The following is a 26,361-nucleotide window of genomic DNA, read 5'->3' on the forward strand; positions in this document are numbered from 1 at the left end:
GTTTTAAGGGATGATATAATAAAACTATATCTTTTATTTTGTTGAGTTTTAATTATTATTATATATAATTTGTCTTGTGTAATTATCTTCTATTTATGTTTATTTATTTATCTTGCGTTAATATACTTTTTTAAATATTTTTTTTACTTAAATTATATTTATCTTTTTCATACAATTATTTCATACAATAACAGATAATTTCAAGTAGAATAAAATGTAAAAACATTTTATCATCTTCCTACAATGCATTATTCTATTATTTCCTTTCATGTTAATGAAAAAGAGATGAAATACGTGTATATAATATTATACTTACTTACATTTAACGTACATTCATATAAGTATATAGAATTTTGCAATTCAGGGAGTGGCAAGAACGAGCGAGCGAATGCGGTTGAGTGGATGAATGCTGGCAAGTAAAACTAAACATCCGGATAGTAGAATGACTAGAGGGTAACTGAAGGGGTGTTGGGTCAGGGAAGATTTTGTTTCTCTAATCCTTTCATAGCTATTGAAGAGAGAAACGTGCTAATTTATTCAAATTAAATTATAAAGAAACTACTTTTTATTATTTCTTTATTTTTATATTTAAACTAGCTTCATTTTTAATTCCATAATTAACATAAGTATTTAAATAGACTGCGTATATACTCCAGTAATAAATATACTGCACATTCTAACAATATGATGTGCGATTGAAATTTATCATTGCACGTAGTTCTTCATCTTATTCATAAATGCGAGTTTAAGTATGACTGAATAAGGGTTGCGTATATACATATATATATACTTGGAATCGTCCTTCTCGAGAGAGATCGATGCTGGCAGCACAATGAACGCGTGTTCCAATGTTCCAAATGGAAACAAAATCGAAGAGAAAGTATAACTTCCATTTCCTTTCCTTCTTTTCCATCCCCTTTCGCTAATAATGGTTGCGCGCAAGCGTTGCTTCGCGAGAGAACCGATAAAAAAGAAATATAAGTCTTCTCTCGATCACCCTTCTGTTCGTTTTTATGGATTCGAATGGAGGGTGGTTTGGGGGGGGGATTGAACGGCGGGGTATTTGGAGGGAAGGGGGAAGCTAGGGTAGGGTAGTGTTATGTGACCAGCTCGTACCCCATAGGATCCTGTCATCGATGAGATGGCAACTTGCTTAAGTGTTCGATTCATGAGGAATTGAAAGCAATCCTGACGACGCAGCTTCGAAGGATCGAGTCGTAGACTGGAGATGTGTCGTATGAGAAAGACGAGTAAAACCCTCTTGTACGGACTCCTTTCGAGGGATAAAGCGTCGCCGATGCGCGCCACCCTGCCAGGAGAACATACCAGTTTGGAGCAAAGCAACCCCTTCCGGGTTATTCGCTCTCTAGATTTGTTTCGACTCGAGTTGCGCAGTATCACTCCCTCACCCTCTCTTTCTCTTCCGTTCTATTTTTATTTTGTGCATTCTGAGGTTTATCGATTATATCTCATGTTTCACCCGTGCTCTTCTTTATTATCCATGCATGAAGGTGTAGTTGAAAGTAAAAGTAATAAAAGAAGAAAGAAAAAAAAAAAGAGGAACACACGTTAATGTCAATATGATTTTAACAATATTTTATGAATTTTTATTAATTTAAAGTAAATTAATATATGAATTAAATTAAGTTAAAGTACGCATGAATTTTTAGAGACAGCAGCTGGTCGTGTACGGTTGGACGTTTTAGCCTTTTTAAAAGAAGACAACATCTGTCGCATGGAATGAATTGTGAATTGGTTTGGGGTGGTTCGTACACGCAAATCCGGTCGATGATGACTGTACTATAGTGTTACGTATAAGTAGGGTTGAGTCGAGTAAACGTAACCTTCGCAGGGGTTGCAATTCAGCCCCTCAAACCTCGTGTTACCCTGCTACCAAACCGCCCTCGTTTTCCAATAAATACAAAGCGTGTTAGTCTTCTCGTCTAATTTTCGACACCTTCGAGGAAAAATATACGTTGGATTGGAATAATGGAAAGAGAATCCGGTTTTGTCTGTTCCTTCGAATACGTTCACTGTTTTCCTCTCACGTTCTCTTCGTTATTGGAAAACGATAAGGAAGTGATCGATTCACCCGACGATCTTGATGATATCCTGTTCCATTTCCGGTCGAGTTTCCATCGGCTCTGACCATTCCATTACTTCGATTTATTGATTTCACGTGTATTTCTCTGTTACTCTTCCTCTTTTCTTATTCATTCTCGGCTTTATCGAAAGCTTCATTAGAAGCTTCATCATCATGGTTTCTCACTTTCATGAACTCTCTCCCTAACAATGGAAGATGAAACCTCTAACTCCTACATACTGGCCGGTTCCGCTAACCAATCAGGAATTCCTATTCCCGATCACCGAACGCTCCAGTTTATTGGCCATCGAACGTATGTCTCTTTACCAATGAAACACCTCTTCAAGTATTTATACTTCGAATAAACGAATCTTCTTAACCTTTCATTAAACTCTCTCGAAGATACATATATTCTTTTAATAGTTATAAATATGTTGTTTGAAATATTTTAATCGAGTATTGTTCTTTTTTCCATATTTCATTTAACATATAACCTTGATAAAAATGAGATATTTTATAAAATGAAGCTGTTGATTACGGAAATAAAGTCTAATAATAAGTTACAAATTTATTTACATTATTTTATAGCATAATTTGTATGATAATGATATAATTATACGAATTATGCAATAAATTTGTTTTTAAAGATTGTTCACTTACTGTTATATTCTATTTTCCTAATTAATTGCTTAATTGATATTCAAATAATGATTATGAAGTCTTAATATCTTACTAAAATAATTTGTGATATTTAACTTTCGTTAACAAAATGGATCGATATAAAAATAAATTTAACGTAAAATAAAGTACATGGATTATTTCGATGTTTTATGTATTTCATATTTTATGTTACTTTTATAAAATCACAATGTGTGTGTGTTAAAGTTCAAATATATTAATTAGAAAAATCAAATTAGCTTTGGCTCAAGCATATGTGTATACATACAAAACATAGTCAAATCGAATTAATTTTTAATTGCAGATTAATTTAAATACGATAAGATAAAAAATATGATAGTGATGTTCAAATGATTATATAAGTTAGGAACAATATTTTTCCAACTGTTGTTTCTGGGTTCCTATTCAGGAGGTATCGTTCCGCGATAAACCTCCTTCTTCCCTTCATCGGTTTTCGATAGACCTTTAACGTTAGCCTGTTGCGATTTCATTCAACCCCCGAAATAAAAAAAAAATATAAAAAAATAAAAAAAAAAACAAAACAAAAAGAGAAAAAGAAATACACATAGAATCGAACGACCAACCGACACATTGTGCTCTCCTTTTACCTATTTCTTTACTTTAAGACGATTAAATTCTTTATTCTTCCATTCAACCCTATTCTTATAAATAGATAAGACGTTTGTTATTTATATTTTATGTCTTACAAATTATTTCTTATTCCCTGTTGATAATAAAAAAACACGTTTCATTCTTTTTTTTTCTTTATATTCCACACGCTCATTTATATCGGCACGTTCCAGCACACTCTATTTCCCTGTTACATTACATACTTTGTTATTATATATATAAATATACATATATATATACAGGCTATTTCAAAAGTAAGCGATCCTCCAACGATCATACGTATCTTTAAGACAGAACCTTTTTGAAAAAAATGTTTTAAATGAAAGTTATATTGTTTTTAAAGATCTATCAAACACTTCTACTCGTTTGATCTTTGGTGAAGGGGTTTAAATTATATCAAGGTTAATATAATTTTTTTAAACAAAATACTCTCTCTCTATATTTTATTATGGAATATTAAAATTGAGATAAAAATATTTCCGCGCAATGATTGATAAATATTTTATGAGAATTGTCTGAGTAAGGAGTTTAAATATGTACTAAGTATTTAGAAAAGTAAATATTCCTCACACATACAAATAAGAAGGTGTTCGATTATTTTTTTTATTTATTCTAAAATACAAGATTAGAAATTTATTGTACGCGTAGATATTAGAATTTATTGTTCCAATTTTATATACATGTTATATGCATAACATTTGTACGTTATCGTAATTTCATAATTTTATGTTTTTATTTGTTAATATTTAAATGAAATAATTTATTTACTTGTCAATATATTTAATAATACTTCAGTAGTATAGAAAAATGCAATGTATATAATAAATTGATATATAATAAATATATATATATATATATATATATATATATATATATATATATATATATATATATATATATAATATAAAGACATAGGATTAGAGATTTAGAAAGGTTCGAAGCATTCACTCGGATTAAAGATATGAAAGAGATTAAAGCGATGTAAGGAGCTGGTTCACGAACGTTACTCCGATATTAGAGAAGTATCAACATAGCAGGAGTTCCTTTTCGATAGAGTTCATCGAATTACTTATTGTTAGAAGTTCGATCGTGCTTTTCTCATGTGCTTCGTCAGTTTGATTAAAGGGAATTGCGAGTTCTCTGTTATGGGAGAACAGCAATGAAGACGGTAGAACGAAACTATGATATTGAAAGAAATTGGTTAGAATAGGCGAGGTACTCGAGTATTAGGAAATTAGAAGAGTACAATAAGTTATTTCAATCATTTGATAATCTCTTTCTACATGTTTACAAAAGGTTCACTTTGTTAATTATCGTGGTCGCAATTTTTAAGCAAATTTGATGATCAAGAGGTCATTTAATAGATAAAAATATTTTACGCGAGATAATCATTTTATGTTTTTGCTAATGATAAAATTTTATGAAACGATATGAAAAACGAGGAAGCATGGAGGTAAGGAGAAAACAGAGAGTTAGTTAAAATCTACAGCCGACGTATAGTTAAATGAGATTATGGAAGGTTCTAGTATTAGTTGATGAGTATGCATAGGTATATCAGAATTAATTTAATACTCATTAAGGTAAGAATTTTACAAAGTAAAATTTAATAAAAATTAAATATTTATTAATATATTTCTACTATTAAACAATTTGATGGAATAAGAAGAAAGATCTGCAAGTTTTAATCGTTTCTTCTGAGCATTATTTCATCCTCTCTAAATTTTTCTTTATCTCTTAGTATTGAACGCTTGTTAAATACTAAAAGGTAACTATATTCATTAAATGCAATAAAGTAATTTAAAACTTTAATGAGTCAATTAAACAGTTAGCCAATAATTTTATTTATCTTCATCTTATTCGTAGACTCGTCCATTGAAAAACAAAATAATTAATACATTTTTATTAACTTCATCATCTAAGCAACTAACAATCAAATATAGGATAAAATATAAACAAAATCGAGAGAGAGAGAGATTGAAAATCTTAACAATTAAAAAATAACAAGTAATAAATATATTTTTTTTTAAGTTGCTGTTAATTATTTCTTACAACGATTAATTATATAAACAAATTTATTTCAAAAATAATTTTTATTCAAATATATTCAGTGAACAAATTATTTGCAAATTAATTATTCAGTTTCTTTGCTGTTCTTTTTTTCTTGTTTACCATTCAATCGTTCGTAAAACGTTAGGAATGCGATACCGTTGTAAATAAATACCGAAACAGTTTACAATCCTACAGGAAAACAGAATGGAGGAAAGCTTCAAACGCGGAGATACGTGAAAAAGAGGAAGTAGAATTACATTTGTAAACGGAACTCAATCACTCACATGATAACCTGTTACGTTCCGTGACATTTTGTATTAAAAAAAAGTATACCACAAAGGCTTGTTAATTAAATTTCTTCAATGTATTGGTAATGGAATAGATTTAACTTGGATTCAATAATTCTTCTATAAATATTAAAGGTAAAATTTAAATTAGATATATTCATGTTTAATAAAAAATTAACGTACTAACTAGAATTTTCATTTGTTTAATAAAACAAATCATCATCGATCAGACAGTAACTAATCTTTTATTAAAAAATGAAGAAGAAATAAATAAATGAATGAAACCTTATAATTAACAAACAAACAAAAAACACGAAGACGAATAACATAACATTTTCAAACTGTACTAGTGATAAATTATTTGTTTTTCATACGTACAATAAAAAACAAGTAATAAAAAAAACTATATAAAAATTTATACCGTTCAATAAAAAAAATGCAATAATAAGCAAAACAATTGCGTAATGATAAAAAAAATAATAATAAATAAGAATCCTAATAAATCGAATGGTAAGAGTCAGTGAAAGATTTTATTATTTTTCAATACCATAATAAAAATAAGATTGGAGAAGAATAAAAACTCCTTTCTTAACCTTGAACCTATCCAGTCTGCGATGACAATAACCATTTTTTGTTTACAGGATATTGGATAAGTGACAGCACGATGTAACAGGAAGACAGGAATGTTAGGATTAATGTTGAAAGAAGAAAGAATGAGACACGAAGGAACATGCGATAGGTGCATTAATTGCGATGGAACAATAGAGAAAGAGAATTTTAGCCAGGATTTCATCAGCTGAAGGAGGTTGAAGCGTGGGAGTAATATAGCTTTGCAGTTGATGTCTCAGGAGTTCAATCGAAACGATAGTAACATGTATTCATATACCTTTATCTATATGCATTTTCTTTTCTTTCTTAATATACATATGTGTATCTTCTGTCTTATATAGCCAAAATAATGTAATTTAATTTTATCCATGAATACTGCTAATTATCTTATACAATTTAATCTTCAGATTTTTAATAAAAAAAAAACTTGATAAAAATCTTACTTATCTTATTCGACTATTTTATTCTTATTATCAGAAGATAGCTGATAAAATTAATATTATAATCTCATTTATTGATTAATGGTATATTATATTTTTATATTTATTATCGAACATATTACGAATATTATTAGAACTATTTATAATCAATAAAATATGATCAATGACGAAAATAATAGAGAAGAATGAATATGAATCTTTTATTATAATAATTATTAAATATAATTTATAAAAACAGGATTGTGTATATCCTTACGTATACCAGCACGCTCGCATACATTACGTATCTGTTGCATTTCATGAACTCCAGATCGAAGGACATGGAATGAATAAAGGGCCTGAGGGACGATGCGTGGCTATACCAAGGCATCAGCCCCCATAGGTAGTGTCCGAAGGGCCTGAGGGATCTCTTTACGCACGCAGGAGTATATGGGTTACTATTGTGAACAAGATATACATGTATACATTAGAAGAAGAGAGAAACGTGAACTAATATAAGAATGAGAAAGAAGAGAGAGAGAGAGAAAGAGAGTGGGCAAAGGAGGAAGAGAATGAGAGAGAAAACAGGGAAACCATATGCCAAAGTAACGAACATGTGTTAGAGAAGGATTTCTCGTTCGACAAGTCGACTCACGCACTATTGCACGAACGTCGGTTATCGGGGAAGCATGATTTCGACCTTATACTCCTTTAGACTCCTCCTTTACTCCTTTTTAGGCCGAGGCTGAAGTCTGACTGCGGTCCAACTGTGCAAGGAACGCATAAACAAAATGTGTATCCTACAACTTCATACTAATTCCAGGTGGTGTCCATTTACAGGATACGCAGAATTTACTTCTTATCTGTTATGATGATCTTTGTCCTTCCTAACCCTTTCTCTATTTTATTTTGTTTGTTACGTTTTGGTTTTGATTATAGTGCAACTTATTGCAATTAATCTAAAAATTTGTTTAAGAATACGAGATTTATGTTTTATTTGTTTATTTAATGTCAGGTGATCATAATTTTATTTAAATTCTATTTATTTGTATTTTAAAATTTTTTAGTCTTGATTAATTGAAAAGTATAATTTATTGATAAGATATTCTAAATTTTTATCTACTTTTGTAAATAAATTTATTTTTGTAAAATTTCTTCTTTGTTCGACCATTTCACATCAGAGATATATCTAATATCTATTTAATTCTAATAAAATAACAAAACGTTTATATATATATAATCAAATTTTTGTTTACAAATTTTATATGCTTGATAATTATTGTATTAACTTTAAATATTTAATAGAATATATTAGATTTATCAGAAAGTTCGGTTTGATAATGTCATTTAATAATATGGCTGTCTCTTTTTACCATTGCATTTTTCTATGCATATGTGCTCTTATAATTTACTGAAACAACGGTTTCGTTATTTAGAAATTATATGATTCGGTAAATATTAATAAGTTTATTAAAAATTTATTATCATTTATTTTAATTCAAAATCCGACAGAACTTTCTGGTAGATCTAATATTAACGTCCATTTTCTAAAACGATTCGTATCGCCGAACCTAACTTCTAATATATAGTAAATGCTACATAATCATATATACTACACATACTTACATATCCGACTTGATGTCACATGTGAACTCGAGAAGGAATCACGCAGTTGTCGCGTCGATATGCTCTAAATGCGCGTGTGGCACGCATATTACGTCACCATATTCACACACGCATTATTAGGGTTGCATAACATGCGTAGTGTATTTTAGTCAATATAGCTATCACGTGTGGTTAAACGTTGTCCTCATATATATATATGTCTTACACAACATACGCTTTTTATGTTTCTCCCTCTTTGATATATAAAAACGAATGTTATTAAATAATTATTATTTTTCTATAAATAAATATATATTTATTTACATTCCGTACACACACTAATTTAAAAATATATGTAATAATATGAATATAATAATAAAACTCTAATGCAATTATAATTTTAGATGAAACGTAATGAAAAACAATATCAAAACTATAAATAAATTCATATCGAGTTAGTTAACATTTATTTTGTTTTAATAAACAATTTTTTCGTGAATTTTGTTATATTTATACGTATAAATAAATGCACATGATTAAAGTATCTATTGAAACGGAAAGCCATTAAGTCGCATGCTCTTCGTGCCTTGTTAGACACGTTTGTCACGCAATGTCCGTAATAATGGCCGCTAAAATCTGTAACGTTGAACAAAGAAAAAACATGCGACTCAACAGGAGAGCACGCAAACAGAGGGGTTGACGTTTGTAGGCCTATATTTGTGTAAGTGTACGAGAGTTCGTATGTGTGTGTACGTGTGGAGCTGCTTCTTTGGTCGTGACCTTGTTAAATAGAATCGTCCAATAGTCGGGGTCACATATACCCTTCGACTAACTGCAATCCAGTGTATTGATTGTGTTTAGTTACGTGAGCGAAATATATAGCCGAGTTATGTTCGATAAATACGAAGAAAAAAGATATTTATTTAATACGCAAAAACTAAAAGAATTATATTGGCTTTATTTTTATTTTATGTCAATCATTAATATCGTAAAATTATTTGTTGTAAAATAATAATATGAATTTATCTTTCATTTATTTAATTTTTTACTGTTGCTTTATAGCATTAATGTTTGTAAATATATTTGTGAATGTTCTCGTTTTTATTTAATTTTGATCATTAGAATTAATATTATTTAGAATTATACAATCCCATAAGATCTCTATTTTATTAGAACATTTTTGCTGTTATTTTTCACGTAGTAGTATTTCGTATTTCTAAACAGTTTCCTACTACTAATGCAATGTTATGAAGAATACTAGTAAGAATGTGAATATTCTAACGTGTTCGGATGACATTGCTGAGAATGTTGAGCAAGGTAGGAACCAGGATCACAGAAAATCAAAAGGATGCTATGATATTTGAAAAATCACCATTATACCATACTAATCCAAACAAATAGACGAGTGACATTTGTAGTGCCAATATATTCCTTTATTCCTGTGGTAACGATTATATTAGATTAGATAATGTATTTAAAAAAGGTTACATATAAGTTCTACTTTATATTATTTGTATTTAAGTATAAACTTTTTCTAAATATAAATGTTTACGTGATTCTAATAATTATTATACATTATGCATAAGTACTGAATGATAATCAACAATAATTATCGATACTTAACTTTCTTTATAATTGAATCAACAACTAATAATTAAGTTTATGCACATGCACGCTATTCTAACATTTCTATATATGATTTAGAATGATACAATATGAACTAATAATTAATAATAATAACACAATTACTTATTAAATCTAATTCATAATTTGATCAGATTCATTTAATTCAATTAAATAAGATCTATTGGATAAATTTTGAAGCCATCTAGTTACTTTAATAGTGTATAGAGTGTAGAGTTTGGTTAGGGGTTGCTTAGAAGAAGAAAAGGATGAAAGGATGGAAGGCGTGTAGTATGCGGAGAAGAGACCAATCGTCATCTTCTCTTCTGGGATTGGTCGGTTCGCCTAGATTTGTGCGATTAGGAGGCGGATTAGAGAGAAAGCACGTTACAAAAATCAATACTAGTTTATCTGTCGGTTGTTGGGTAAATCGTAGTTTAGAATCAAGCGGGAAACAGAATCGTCGAAGAGGTTGTCGAAGAGCTAAGCGAGCTTAGGGCAGCGCGGTAGAATGTCTCTAAACGCTATACCTATCTACTACTCTGTCTCGATATTCTCTGTATGTGTATATATGTGTGTTTCTATGTGTCTGTTAAGTGTGCCTATGTATATAGGAATGGACGACGATGCTCTCGCAGCCTTGTGTTGTTCTTACTTCAACCGGTTTTGCTGATCTTCTTTCGATTATCTTCATCAAGAATTTCAAGAGGTTTATTATTATATTATTTTATTTTTAAAATTCATCTATGAATAAATTGTAAGCAAAAAAGGAAAAATTAATTTGATCGAACAAAAATCCTAATTCTAGTATCAAATTAAAAATATATTAAAAGAAAAAACAAAAAGAACAAAATAAAATTGAAGGTGTTACTTTATTTATCTACAATGTTACTATAAGGAAAGATTTTTTTCTATTCGTATGACGATTTCTTTTTATTTGTCTCAATGATTATTTTTATTAAAAAAATTTAAATAATTTCGATTGTGTATTTTTGTAATTTAACAATTAAATTAAGTTAAAAAAAAAATAGATCTTTTGGAGGCGCCAGGTATCGATCCTGGTACCTCTCGCATGCTAAGCGAGCGCTCTACCATCTGAGCTACGCCCCCTGTTGATAAGGGTGAACGTTATTTTTGACAACACGGTGGCAACTTAATTTTCGATCTTACAATAAGATTCACTTTTTTATATTTTTAATTATATTTATTTTAATTAAATAATTTTAGTTGAAATAATATCTCAAAATTATTAGATAATATTTTTATAATTAATTAATTTTAATGTCTAATTGTTTACACCTTCGGTTCATATATGATATTACGTGTAATTTTAATCCTATCAAAATTACGAAAAAATTATTTTATCCTCACTCGTATCTAGCTAAAATTTATTTACTAAATTATTATAGATTAGTTTTATTATTTGTACTAATGATAAGAATAAATGGCTGTACTTATATATACACATTTATATTTATACGTTGAACTATATATGTATAGAGAGTAAAATAAGAGACGAAAGAAGAGTGAAGTAGTACTCGAACAGGGCCGCACTTTAGATATTTGAAATATCGATTCACATTTATAATCCTTACAGATTAATAATTATTAATTACATGTTATAATTAATATTTTATCAAACTTTTATGGCATAACTTAGTTTATGACATTATATTATATAAAATAATATAAAATCGAGATCAATTCAAATATGATCGTAATGTCAAATTCATTGTAAAATCGATTGATTCTAATCTTAATTGGACACTTGTATTACTGATAAGGAATCAAGTTTTAGTCTGAAATTGACTGAAAAAATGAGAGAGAAGGAGAGAGAAGGAGGGAGAATGAGATAGTGAGTAGACGGCGATAGAAGTGAAAGGGAAAGGGGCAGAGGTCCTGTCGACCTCCATAACCTCATGGAAGCCTGTTACTTCGAGCGGTCTCTTTTCCGATAATTTGTCATTCATTAACATAAGGCCTTATTCTCCTTCTTCTTCGTGGTTCAACCTCTGATCTCTAAAAACACTTTAGATTTTTCTTTCCTTACTTTCGGAAGTTTTATTAATCAATCGTGAAACTCCTTTCAGTAGCTGCGGCCCTGCTTGCGGTTTGCTCTTATTTTCCGATATCGTCGGTTAACACGTTGCTTGCTCTTTTCAACCCTCTCATTTCCTACCCTATCGACGCTTTCTATCAATAATTCCTCTTTCTCTCTTTCTTTCTTTCTTTCTTTCTTTTTCCTTTTCCTTTTTTTCCATTTTATTGTTTTTGCACAAGTTATTATTGTGAACATTTAAATATTTTTAATTTAAGAATAATAAAAGTCGATAATTTTTAACTACAATTTCGAAGAAAAGTTAAATTTACGAGTTTTTATTGTAGCAATGTGTTATATATAGGTATGCTATGCTACAATCTAAATTATGGGTTTACAAAATGTCAAAGATAGGGATTGACGAAGAAAAAGAATTATTTCTTTTAACTTTAAATCCCATCAAAAAATATAGATATCTTTTATTCAATCTATTGTATATATAGCTTAACGTTTAATTGGGAAAATTTTGACCTAGGGAAGATATTGACCTATGTTAAAAATATTTCTGGAATTTCTATTGCAATTTCATCGAATAGATTGGAAATGTTTAGATTTTGGTGACGCTGCCTCTTAGAGGAATAACAATTTCTTTGAATATATTTATAAATAGAGTAGCTATTACCGCGTGTTATAAATAACATCAGTTCGAAATAACTTTCATCCTTTTCCACAACCTAAAGTGAATCGAAACTATAACTTTGGTTATGTAAAAACTACAAGGTAAAAGAAAGAATAAAAAAAAAAAAAAAAGAAAATTGGAAGAAAGAAAAAGTTGATTTAAATTCAATCTTAACAACAACAAAACAACAAAATCATAAAAGTGTTAATTGTTATTGTCAGATTTCTAGTTATGAGTTCGTTGACTCGCTACTAGGTAAAGTTGACTGAATTTATATTTGAGTGAACAAAATTTTCGAGTGCAAATTCGATCTAAATCGGCGACGTTGGCGTCGCGACAGTTAATGAAGCGTCTTGAAAACCTTCATTATATTTATACATATTAACCATAGATACCTAAATAACAAATGCGACATTCCGATTTTTACACGTTAATCACACATTTTTTAATTCTATGGTTGTTCGATGTCATGATCGAGAATACACTTATTTAATTTCAATTGTGAAGAATATATTATTTGAAATAGTATTTCAAATAGAAATTGTTCAAATATTATTCAACTCTGACGCCAACACACAAGGCACGTTCCTAAAGCCGATTTTATTTATAGTAACAACCTGAATCCCATGTTCTATCTCTTTCCACGTGCTTGCATAAAGAAGATCACACGAGTTAATCGAAGCCAGAGATTCTTCCGTTTATATTTTATGAATCTGACTTCTGCTATTATTAGTTATTATTTCTTTTTTTTTTTTAACTCGATGATAAATATTTATAGGTCGTTAAATTGAAAGAAATGACTACGAAATACAAGGGATTGGTGAAATAATGGAGAAATTGGATTTATCAAAAAAACGAATTTACTTTTCGTACAACCTAATTACGGTAAAAATTTGGTAAGAACGTTATCACCAAAATTACTTGAAAGTTTTATCGTGATATTAACGACGTCAGTTGTAGAAGATCCATTTCATTTGGTAGTAGGTACTGCGGAGTAGAAATGCTTCCCCTTAATTAAGTGCCTTCTATGCAGGAATGAAAGGAGCTAGCGATATACATTACGACTCCGTTATTAATTCAACGATCTATGTATGTCTATATACGTATATATTATACATACGTGTTCATGTTTCATGTATAAAGAGTATAATGTGTGTAATGCATATATAGGAATAGGTTAGATAAGTTCCTATTTGTTCTCTTCTCTATGTTACCATCTTTCTCTTCCTCGTGTATGTTTTACTTACAAGGGGAGTGCAAGGTCTTGTCCTCACGGATTTTGTTCAAATTTTGTAGGATAATAAATTTTGCTTCCCTGTTTAGGAATATATATGTTTATAGGGGCCACAACTCAATAATTTTTTAGATATTTGCAAATAAAAATGATAAATAAAGATGCCGTTTAATCCTTAAATTCATTTCTCAATTCTTAATTCTCAAACTCAAAAATAATATTTATATAATATTCAAAAATAATATTCAAACAATATAATATTATTTTTGAATATTAATATATTATTTTTCAATATTATATGAACATTATTTTACAATATTATATGAATATTATATTAAAATTAGTGATAAAATTTACAAACATGAAAGATATGAAGAGGTGTTCTCATAAGTATCGCCGTAATGTTAAAAAATTGATTTTACAAAATTAACTAGTTGTTTGCGATAGAATATTATTCAAATATAATTATTATTGTTAAAATTAAATATTAGTTTATTATTTTTATTTGTAAATAATTTTTTTCTATTTTCGACAATTTTAATGTTAATATTAGCATACTTAGATAATGGAATTAATTGTAAGATATGAGAGTAACTCAATCATTTTCGCATGAATTTCTTTTTTTGTAGGCAAGTATGATTATTGTGAATTGGTGGGCGACATAGTTATTATTATTATAAAAATATCTACCACTAATGATAAATAGACACATCAATGACGTTTAGGGTTGTAAAGAATTCGTAGAATTCGAAGTTTCGTACGAGAGAAACTGACATATGTAAAATGACTCAGTTGTCTTAGAAAAGTGGCAGGAACAAAGAAAGAAAAGAGAGACACACATATTCATGGAATTAGCACAATGTCACGTTCCGTTTTTAAAACTCATGCTTGGAAATCTTTCTTTAGTTTTTCTTGAACAAGAAAGTCATCGATATCAAAATTATTATTTGATGAAATAAAATAAAATCAAAATTACTCGTTGCTAAAAATTTTGTATCCAATTTTATTAAAAGAATTATAGAATTTTTTTTATTTTCTATAATTGTTCTTGTTCTTTCTTCGTTTAACACCAATAAAATTATACAAAGGAATTAAATTATTGACCGTTAAACGAATATGAAGACTAGCAAAATATAATTTACCTGAAAATTTACATTGTACAAGTAAATATTTAGTTACTTATTTATTTTTTGTAATTTGTTAATTATTTTTTCCACCTCTTGTTGAAACAAATCGAGTTATATAAGAGAATGTAGTTGTTGGTCGTTAAACGAATACGGAGACTGAAAAATAGCAACAATGTCGTTGTGACAATTCATCAACACGATCGAAGGCTGCAGGAAGAGAGCGTAACCGTAGCAGAGGATGTAACATTGAACTTAACTCGGTAATAACCTCCGGTTAATGGTCAAACCAAATGTGAAGTTGAGCGTTGTGAGTTTTGAAGTATGTATTATCACTTCAAGATATCAACGTATCTACTTCCTACGTGTGTTTTAGCATTTATGTCATAATTTATATAATTATGAAATTTTAAACTAACCTCGTAATAAACTTTCGGTTCAAAGGAATTTCACTTGGAAACAATTCGAATAGTTCTATGCAACATAATGATCCATAAATATACGAGTCTTCAGAGTGCTGAATGGTACATAAAATAATGTAGAATACTTGATATTTATAATGAAGAAACACTCGTATTTCTTGGTGATTTTTGTCTTGGGTGAACAAGAATCAGTGCCAGAAGAGAGTTGGAAGAGTGATCAAATTTTTCATTATTATGAATGATGATGGCCGACGGCAAAAGAACAATGATGAAAGTAATTTACAAAATCATTTTGCTCAATTTTTCACTTATTGTTGGTTCATATAAATAAAAATATATATTTTAGTTTTTTTTTTTTTTTCAAAAATACTTGCTCGTAGATAAATCCTTTGTTAATTGGTTCCCTCTCATTCTATTACTCACTCATTACTGTGTCTTCGTGTTGCACATAAAGAAAATAGAGAGAGGAAAATAAATCGTTTATGCTATCGAACGGGTTTTATATATCACGTTTATCAACCATTTGATTTTCAGCGTTAATTTCTTTTTTTTTTCTCCACTTTCGTTTACATTTGAAACGAGCCACGAATCATGAAACTTCATCGAGCTGAGCATATCGGCCACTTCTGTTTATTTTTCCGAGAGAGCATGAACTTCCGTTTCCGTCGATCGTATGCCAAGAAACTCAGATGTATATCCATCAACCTTTTGCTTCGAAATAAAATCCTTTTTATCGATATTCAATTTAATGCATGTACGATTGTTTCCTATTTCCAATCAAATGAATTATAAACGAATAAAATTGAAATTTTTTTTTTTGCATATAATATTAGAAGCATTTCTAGTCAACTTGTTATGAAGGTATTAATTAACATAAATAATTAATTTAATGCATATTTTGAATTCATTTTTTATAAACCTATTTATTTTGAATAAATAAATTTATAATAAAATTTGTAACTTTTCTTGTAGTTTTAATCAACATGGAAAAAAGGTGCTAATTAATACAGATAATAAGTGAATTGAAAAATATTTGTTTTAATTTATGTTATTATATCTATCTATTAATATTCAACGAATAGATTTGTCACTAACCGTAATTATTTTTATGGGATTGATTAGCTCGTTAAAACGATACGAAATTGACGAGAATAACGATTTAATTGTTATTATTGTATTAAACGATGGTTTGGATAGTTTGTTTGGTATAGAAACAGGAACTTCCAATTAACGAATGGAATCGCTTAATCTTTGTAATAGCTCGATATTCCGATCGCAAGGTTTTAATCAATTATTGTCTTTGACATTCGGATATATTGTCGTTTGCAGAATGACAGATAATCATTTATCTTCTTGTCTTTAAAGATTTATAGATTAATCCGTTCGATAAATTTTGTCTTTTGATATTAACATGTAAATTATATCTGTTGCTATTAATATTAATATTTCTTTTGTTATTTTCTTTTATAATTTTGTTATTATTATCGTTAATATTATCGAAAGAAGTTATCGAAAAATATGTTTAAACATGAAAGATAATAAAAAAAAAGAAAAACGCGATTCGTACGTTTGTTTTGCTAGAAAATTTTTCGTTATTTTTTTTATTGTTTTGTTAGAGTTTCTTATTTTTTTTTACTTTCGATAAAACAAAAATTTGTATTCGACGACAAACAGGGCGAAAGGAAAAATTTCGTTTCCAAATAAAAAGTACCAATGGAAAACGAAAGGGTTCGTTAATTATGAAAGATTTCAAAGCACCTTCCTCGTTAACGTAATTTCATTCGTCCCTTCTCTCTACATTTCTTTTTATTTTTATTTTTTTTTCCTAAATTTTGTTTTTTTCGTATTTTCGTAATTTCTTCATTTTTTTGTCTCTCCCTTTTCTTTCCTTTTTTTATAAATAGGCAAATGTGGCAACCTACAGGAAGGTTTTAATTGGAAATTATATGAATTAAGTTTGGTAATAATTAATACAACGATTTACGAGGAAAAAAAATATATTTTTTGGATATTATTTTGGAGAATGCGTTGAGTTTTAAAGTTAACAAAAAACCAAAAAAAATGCAGAAACAACAACAAAGAAATAAAAGATAAAAATCTCTTGACTTTTTGATGGATTCGCTTGTAAAACGAATGAAAAGGGACGAACAATTGGGAATGTCGTTTAATTTTGTTAATTTAAAATGATAGAAAAAAGCTAATACATATATTAAATGATATATTCTAAAAAAAACACTTACCGAAGCTACAAGACAGTAAGATGGCTATCAGTATTATCTTCATGACGATTATAACTCGTTTATAAAAATGTTTCGAAATTTTGCGTATCGATTTGATCGACTTTTTTTAAATAATGATATATAAATGTTATAGAAAAGAACGAAAAAAAGAAAAAGAAGAAGATCAAGAAATAAAATATAATGATGAAGAAAAATTCACTTATTATAATCACTAATTAGACAAAAAAAAAAACGGCGATGCAAAACACAGTTTCAAGATAGGAATGATTCGATTGAAGACGTAACCTCGTGGTTGGTTGAAAATTGACGTTGATATAGTAAGCCGTGGTGGGAGAAATCAAATGATCCCGTTCGATTGGCACGTGGTTGTTCGTGCACTGTCACCTTTTTCTACCCTCCGTTTATTTTATGCCTGAATACAACAGTTCGATCCCCGACTAGCTGTGTCAGTAGGTGTCAATATTTACTTCAACCTTTCTAAATGAAAATCCTCTTTTTACATTATCATATATATAAACATAAGCACATACACACACACAGATACATACACATTACATATATGTATGTATCACACTGCTTCTTCCCTTTTCAAATTTACTTTCCCTCTTGCTTTTATCTTCTCACTTTCCGAAGGGTAGAGAATCCTCGTTTTTTTTACCAAAGAGATGTTTTTAATAGATTTAGTCGAAACAAACGAATAATATAAATTTTTGATTATTATCGTTTTCTATTCAACTTTGACATTTGCTACGTTCTTCTTCTTCTAGCGAAAAAAAACAACAAAAATAACAGATAATCTTTTATCTCTCTCTCTTACTTTTTTTTTGTACATAAAAGAACAAAAATTTATTCAAACATCAATTATAAAAGAGGATGAAATTTTTGGCGGGAATTTAAATAATTAAACGTACGAGATACTTCGCGAGGATGAAAACTTTGAATAGTAGCTTCTTTCACCCCGAATATGAATATGAATAAATAATGCGAATAATAAAGTTCATTATTTGTGGTATACTTAATTTAGAACTATTATTATTATTATTAGGATATATCCGAAAAATAAGTCTGTCGCGAAAGACCTGAGTGTGACGACTGCTTCTATTCGTTCGTTCTCTCAAGCGCGAGGACAGAAGGAAGAGTGCTACTACTTCTTTCCCTTGCCCCTCTCCCAACCTTCCCCATCAGCATCCTCCACCTCATCCACCAACTCGTCGTCGTCGTCGTCGTCGTCCTCCTCCTCCTCCTCTTCTTGTTCTTCCTCTTCTTTCCTCTCTTTTCTTTCTACCGTTCTAACCCAGTCAAACTCCTCTCCGACGATTTTCCTCTCTTCTCTCTTTTCCTCTTGTCCTCTTCGAGTTCATGGAGGAGGATCGTTGATATTTTTGTACATACATACATACATACGAACTTAGTATACTAGAGACCAAACTCGTGAACGTTATCGTTACTTCGAGAGGTATATCAAAGAAAAAGAGAATGAAAGAGAAATTAAACAGACTTTGTATAACTTTCGTTACTTTGAAATCGGTTCGAGTCCATTAATCAATTTAAACATTAAAAGATAAACGAATGAAAAAAAAGGAAAGATAGAAAGAAAGAAAGTGTGATAGAAAAATCGTTTGATCGAAAATCAGGTGTAGTAGCTTTTTTGTCTGAGAACTCGTCGATAATTGTTTTTATCTTAATTCTTCTTGCCGACGTCCTTGTCAAAGTTAACACTGCTAATTCCTGATAAAATATGGCCTCGAGGGGATAGCTGAAAGTTTTATTAATACCTTTATTATTACGATCTACTGCAGACCAGTTATCTCCCAGATGCATTAACATACAAATCATTTCAACTGTGGTAAAAAATTTTTTTTTAATCTAATTTTTATAAATACAAAAATAGCATCTCAATATGATGAATGATCATACGAATTTTGATATTACTGTTATCGATTATTATAATTAATAATAATTATGGTAATAATTTTCAAATATAAATATACGAAACATATTAAATGAAAATGATATTTGTAAAAGCTCTTAATTGCAAAATAAATTTTTATTTAAGTACCATAATTGCACCTGTTTTATATAAAAATATGAATTACCATAAACATCTGCAGTAGAATTATAATATAATAATTTGCGTTTGACGTCTTTTGAATATGTAAAATATTTAAGCACTTTCGATTGATTATACAGATAACGATAACTATATTATTATCTTCTATAATAATGTGTATACGTATACATATGTATATGCGTTTGTGTCGTGCACAGAGGACAACCCTTTCTGCAATTGGTCATTAGCCCTTGTCTAATGGCACGACCATTAGGAGGATTCGGTCGATGTTCGAATCAAAGAGAGATAACTGGTAGATTCGAAAGCCATAAACGATGATGCTAATCGCTCGACGAGCCGTTAGTAATTAACCTCGTCCTCCGTTTCACATCGCATTATTCGATTAAATCCTATTGTGAGTTATATTCTAATTTCTCGTTTGCAACCAAACTAAAAATATAAGTCGTTTAATTAGATTTACTTCAATTTTTCAAGACTATCATAATTTTATTCATAAATATACAAATGTATACCTGTATCATTTATTCTATGTAAAATAATGTTCACTTTTTTAACTAGTAAAATTATCAAAAATGTTGAAAAATAAATATTAATAGTTTACGATCGGATTTATTGAAACGTGAACTTCCATAAATTCTCTCTCTCGTTTTCATGGTATTTTTATTTATTTATTATTTTTCTTGTTAACGAGTTCCGTTCAATTATTTAAGTTAACATGTAAATAGTAAAAAGAATAAAAAAATATGGAACGATAAATTAATATTTTTGTATATCTTTATCATAAAAATACGATGATGTTTGCAAGATTTATTTTCAAGTTATCTTTCCATCGTAGCAGAATCAACATATATGTATATTCTATCTCATTTTCTGCACATTTGCTATGGGATTTGTTAACGATAGGCTCACGGTATCGATTTTGAAGTGGCCTCAGGGATTTTACTCTTTGGCTCTGGACTTTACGCGAGTTTCTCTATCAATATTGAACTAGAATGATATTAATTACTACGCTTTAGCGAATACTAACAACAAGCCTTTACACTAAATTCATGTTTGTATATATTTATCCGATGATAATGATGACGACTTATTGTTGATTTTGTTACAGGATTGGTCAAAAAATTCTAAATTACAGGTAACCCCCGAAAAACACGATTAATTGGTTCCGTGTTCTTTGAAACTCGTATTCTTCGGGGGTTAATTAAAATGTCATTTAAAAATACCAATTATTTTCTTCTGAAACTTTATAAGTCAATTATTTTTGCTTAAAAAGATTCAAATTGTCACGAGCCTAGGTTTTAATTTAACAATTTAAATTACCTTGTAATTTTTCACCTACCCTGTTATTTGGATATTTCTTACAAGTATTGTCCAACGTAGTTGCTACGATGTTCTGATATACAGTAGAATATTCAGTATTCAAATTAATAGGAAGACACAACTTTTTTCGAATGAACAAAATTTTCGTATCTCAAAATATTAACAATTTTTGTTGCATTTTGATCATTTTTTAGCTAATAGAGTGGAGTTTTTCATTTCAACATTTGATACTACACATGTATGTAATACACGTTTGATAATATATGTGAGTTTTAAATGCATATGAATTAATTTCATACTAGAACAATAAAATAAATATAATATTTTATTTATACAACCACATGTGTGTGTGTGTGTGTGTGTGTGGAGTCGTCAGGGTTGTGAACCACACTTTGAGAAACCTAAAATGAAGGATATACTGCGTTTTGATTATTTAGTTGGATAGTAGATTATACAACCAGGAAAGTGTAGATGCAGTTTTAAGATACTAGATTTTCGTAAACTGAAGATTCCACTGTATATATAAAAGGTGGTTTGGTATTGATCTAATAGTATAAGATTATTATCAATATTTATTTATTTATTTCACTGATCAATTAATAATCACATAAAGCTGATAAAGTAAAACCCCGTTTCTTTTTTTCCTTTTTTTCTCGTTTTCGGTAAATCGAGTTGTTTGTGTGTTTGTAATGTCATATTTACAAGTATATAGCTCTTTTCCATTTGACGAAAGTTCTTTTACAATATTGTGTTTCTCCTTAAACGTTAAATGTATGTATATATACATAAATATATGTATATTATATATATATTATATATTATTATAATATTTATGTATACACATATATATATATATATATATATATATATATATATATATATATATATATACATGTAACGTACGTGTTATCTTCTACAATTGGCGCTCGAAAAGAATTTATGAGAATCGCATAGAAAACATCGAGTTTTCATCAATGATTCTCAGAGTTAATTCAATATTTAAATGTCTATAAATGATTTAATTGAGCTAGAGTTGAGCGCGATCTATTGAAACACATTTTCATCATTTTTTCTTTTATTTTCTTCCGGCGTAAGAAAATGATTATTGTACCCAAAACCCCGTGTGTAATGAAATTTTCTCCAGAAAAAATATATATATATATATAAAGAAAGGAAAAGAATAATAATTACACAAAAAACGAAAAGAAATACTCTAGTTAACAATAAATTATTAAATATCTATTCACAGGTGGTATGTATAGGCTAATCGTTATTACTATCAACGTTTTAACGTAATCCTCTTTCTATCTTTTTTTTTATCTTTCTCTCGCTGCTTTATCATTCATCAGCTACTAACGTCATTTACGACTATCGTTACATAAGACACACGTACGCACGTAATTACCCACACACGTACAGCACCAGGACTTTTTTTAATTTACAGCACATTTGCTCGTTTTCCTTATCATATCTTTTTATTTATTTTTTTTTCTTAAATGAATAAGAATCTTATTTGGAAGCACGACGACGATAACAACGACGACAACCGATGTAATATAAATGATAAATGAGATTTTATTATAAATATTAGTTTCTCTTTTTATCTACGGCAGCGAGGTAACTTTACGTCGTCCTGTTTCCAAAGATCTTGTTTTCAAGTCGTTTTCTTTTATAATGACACTTTTATATTTTATTATATTTTATATATCTTCTTCGTCCTTCCTCTTCCTTTTTTTCGGCCGTCTGTGTTTTATTTTATTTTTTCTTTTTCTTTTTTTTTTTAAATTTCGTCCTTTCATGCACAGCAGTGAGTATTTTTCGTGGATGTGCGCATGAGTATGTATCCGGCGTCATGTGGAATAACGTTTGAAAAGTTTAGATTTTTTTTAATTTTTTTTTTTCAAACGTCATTCCAATGTAAAAAGCTACAAGTTATAATCTGTTTTTTTTTTTTTTATATGTGTAATTACATTAAGTAACTTTTCGGCCGTTTTAATTGATTGTATCGAAGTTTCAATCGCTTAAGAATATTTCATCCTTATTCTTTTTTTTTTTTCGTTTTTTCGTCGCCATACACACACATGTATTTATATATATATATATAATATATAAATTCTAAGTCAGCGAAGACACGTCGTGAAGCTAGAAGATAATACAAAATAAGACAAAAATATTCAATAACAAGAAATAAACAAAAATCGAAACAGAAAGAAAATATGCATTCAAATATGTAGAATTAAAAATCTTTATTTGATCGATTTGAAAAATTATATATTCGATTATGTTTGAAATGTTTACCAAATGATATTAATTAATTTTAATAGTTTTAGCTTCAACGTACGTGCATTTTAACTCGCTGTAATTTTGTTGTTGTTGTTCTTCTTCTTTTTTTTTTTTCTTTCAATATTTCCTTCGTTGCAAATACTATACACAACAAATAGCGCATTTTTAATCTACGATAGATTAACTAACATTATAACATTTCGGTGTACAGAATAATGACTTTCTTATTTCATTTTTATTTGTTTGTTTGTTAGTTTATCTGTTTGTTTGTCTCACTGTGTTTTTATCTTCATTTTGTTTTTTCTTTTTTTGTTTAGTTTAAATCTTTATATATACACCTATATTTTTATTACAACGCAACACTATTTGTCGTCGCTAATTATTATCGTTTTTAAACGTGCTACGATTTTTTCTGCTTTTGCATTTCATTAATTTGTTTATTCCTTTTTTTTTACTTACTTTTCTTTTTTCTTCTTCTTGTTTTCTTTTTTTTTTTTTTTTTTTTAGTTATTTGTAGCGTGTTTTCTCATTCATTTACGTTTTTATTTAATTTCATGTCTTGTTTCACACTCGTACTTCAAAAGCAAACATAGCAACAGGCACACATTTATTTTCTCTCTCTCTCTCTCATTCTTTTTTCTATTTCTTTCTCTTGTAGTTTGATTTTATAGAAAAAAAAATCCGAAAGAAGATAAGAAAGTTATTACGTACGGCAATCACACAGTAGAGTTTTTAGAAAAATGGAGGGGAGAGAATCTTATGCGAGAGGATACGAGGTATGACCATGAACTCTGTTGATTCGGATATTATCATTATTATTATCAATTATCATTATCATTAGATTTATCAATATTATTCTTATTCTTATTAATATTATTATTATTATTCTTATTATTATTAATTATTATTATTATTATTAATATTATCAAACGGAGATTAAAAAATGTGATTTCCAATGATAGAAAAACGTACGAAGTGTGACATTTGCTATCTAGTTTTGATTGGTTGACAATTTAACTTTATTTTTCTTCCTCATTTATTCTTTTTTTAATATTTCTCCTTTCCTTTTTTTTCTTGTTACTAGGTCTTTTCATAAATAGTTAAATTCGTTAACAGTTTGTGTTCGTAAATAAATGATTTTTTTCTTTTCCACAATCTAAATTATTCCGACCATCCGATCAAGTTATTTTGTTTGTTCGTATTAGATTTTACGTATGCGTGTTAAATAATTTTAATCACAAAGAATAAAAAATTCCAATTTATTGAAACATAAATTGGAATAAGTACTTTTAAATATTCGAATAGAGTTGCATGATACTTGAAAAATAAATTGATTTTTTTTTTTATACGCGAGTATTAAAACATATTTACGAAGGATATTTATACACGTATATAAATTTGTATTAAGGTATTCGCGATGTTTATTTTTCAATCTATTCGAATATTCTCAAGTAATTACCGTTAATTTTGTTAAACATACAAAATCACATACAAAAAACATACACTTCGTCTAATCATAGAAAATATATAACAACGATATTTTGTTGTAATCTAAAACAATTTAGATTTATGGTTATTATTTATCTTCCATTTATTCTTACCTTTATTTTATATCTTTTTTTTCTGTCAATTATTAAAAAGAAAAATAAAAAACACGTGTTCTTGTCTATCTGTCTCTATCTCGATTAATTTATCCTACCATTCTCTCCCTCTCTTTCTATCATTTTCTCACAATCATCATTCAAACCTCCCACATGTTTCCTATATGCTATTTACAAACGTGATCATTTTTGTTTGTTTGTTTGTTTGTTTGTTTAAATAACGTTAGCTTTATTTTTAATTTTCTTTTTTTCTCTCGCTCTCATACGTACATCATAAACAATCTTACTTTCTCGCTTTCGTTCTTTCATTTAGCTAAAATATTTGTGAATTATATTTTATATGTATATTTTAATAATATTGAGTGTGTTTGTGTGTGTATGTGTATAATTCGCATTTTTCTATCTCCCTTTCTGTCTGTCTCTCTCTCTCTCTCTCTTTCTCTCTTGTTGTTAGAACTATGACCGATCACATGAACATTTTCATTTCAAAAGCAGAAAGACGAGTTTCTTATCTCCCTTTCTCTTTCATTTTTTCCTCTTGCATTTTATATTTTATTGCAGATTCATTTTGATCGGTTCGTCATCTTTGTTGAATGAGTCGAGATCCGAGTTTATAAGGGGGGAGATGGCCGATAGAGAGGATTTCCTCTTATGGGAAGTACGTGAGCTTCCGAATTGAACACCCAATCGTTTAGATTAATGAGATCGTCGTCGCTGAATAAAAGGTAGAGGTACTGTAACAGATAAACAAACAAATAATTAAGACAATAATAAATACAAAAAAATATAAATCATTTTTTTTATGGTAATTTATTTTTATCCTATCAAATGGGGTCGCTGTAATCCACGATTAAAAATAAAAAAAAATAAAATGTTACATAAACGAAGGGTCGTAAATTGTGTATAAAAAAAAAAATTTACAACAAAGATATTAATATTATAGATCATTAGTTTTTTATTCGATTTTGTATAGAAATATTGGTGATATTTTACTAGAGATCATTGTAATCAAGCATGTTTTTCTGTACGTGTATTGAGTTATTTATAATTTTAATACGTTTTTGTAATAATTTGATATAAAAATAATTGTTGATCCTGCTACTAATAAAAAATACGTTTTTTATTTATACTCTTTGAACAAATTGAAAGATTGAATTGTAAGTAGAACGATTTCGCTTAGTGAGTTTGAAAGTTTTTTAAGAGTTATATTAACTTATCTCGAATATGTGACGTATAAATTATGCATATATATATATTATATATGAAGGCTTTCAAAATATTTCGAACGTCATCTTCAGCAGTTACCGATTATAGTTGACTTTTTACCGGCAGTCGGCTTTGGAAATGTTTATAAGAAAGAAGAGAA

At 28.7% G+C, this 26,361-nt stretch overlaps 2 protein-coding genes, 2 long non-coding RNA genes and 1 other non-coding gene across 12 annotated transcripts in view; 1 reads left to right on the forward strand and 4 right to left on the reverse strand.

Annotated features, from left to right (window-relative positions):
* LOC107066077 (xaa-Pro aminopeptidase 1) overlaps positions 1-18,804 on the reverse strand; it is a 30,704-nt gene extending 11,900 nt beyond the window's left edge. For 3 of the 6 annotated variants that reach the window (XM_089173531.1, XM_089173534.1, XM_089173533.1), the window contains exons 1-2: positions 1,117-1,185; positions 791-948 (exon numbers count right to left, since the gene is read on the reverse strand). In XM_089173531.1, coding sequence (XP_089029657.1) covers positions 791-948; positions 1,117-1,170 — 212 coding nt within the window. In that variant the 5' untranslated portion in view covers positions 1,171-1,185. Of the gene's footprint in view, positions 1-316; positions 349-790; positions 949-1,116; positions 1,186-17,720; positions 18,198-18,268 lie in introns of those variants that run through there. The other 3 variants (XM_015320355.2, XM_089173532.1, XM_015320339.2) reach the window with 3 other exon arrangements.
* Positions 5,856-13,484, reverse strand: LOC149032246 (uncharacterized). Its single transcript, XR_016176923.1, has 3 exons — positions 8,382-13,484; positions 7,370-7,522; positions 5,856-7,213 (listed from the first exon to the last, which is right to left on the reverse strand). It is a non-coding gene; the product is annotated as an uncharacterized LOC149032246 (long non-coding RNA).
* Positions 11,021-11,093, reverse strand: TRNAA-AGC (transfer RNA alanine (anticodon AGC)). Its single transcript has one exon. It is a non-coding gene; the product is annotated as a tRNA-Ala (tRNA).
* Positions 18,805-18,992: 188 nt separating the features above from the next.
* Positions 18,993-25,202, forward strand: LOC149032248 (uncharacterized). Its single transcript, XR_016176927.1, has 2 exons — positions 18,993-19,566; positions 19,989-25,202. It is a non-coding gene; the product is annotated as an uncharacterized LOC149032248 (long non-coding RNA).
* Positions 21,666-26,361, reverse strand: part of alpha-Man-Ia (alpha-Mannosidase class I a) — a 297,026-nt gene continuing 292,330 nt past the window's right edge. For all 3 annotated transcript variants that reach the window (XM_015320422.2, XM_015320431.2, XM_015320452.2), the window contains one exon: positions 21,666-25,729. In XM_015320422.2, coding sequence (XP_015175908.1) covers positions 25,607-25,729 — 123 coding nt within the window. In that variant the 3' untranslated portion in view covers positions 21,666-25,606. The remainder of the gene's footprint in view (positions 25,730-26,361) is intronic.

The sequence above is a fragment of the Polistes dominula genome, unplaced genomic scaffold, assembly GCF_049000335.1.
Source record: "Polistes dominula isolate Pdom_NZ unplaced genomic scaffold, Pdom_raw_medaka contig_33, whole genome shotgun sequence".
Classification (NCBI taxonomy): domain Eukaryota; kingdom Metazoa; phylum Arthropoda; class Insecta; order Hymenoptera; family Vespidae; genus Polistes; species Polistes dominula.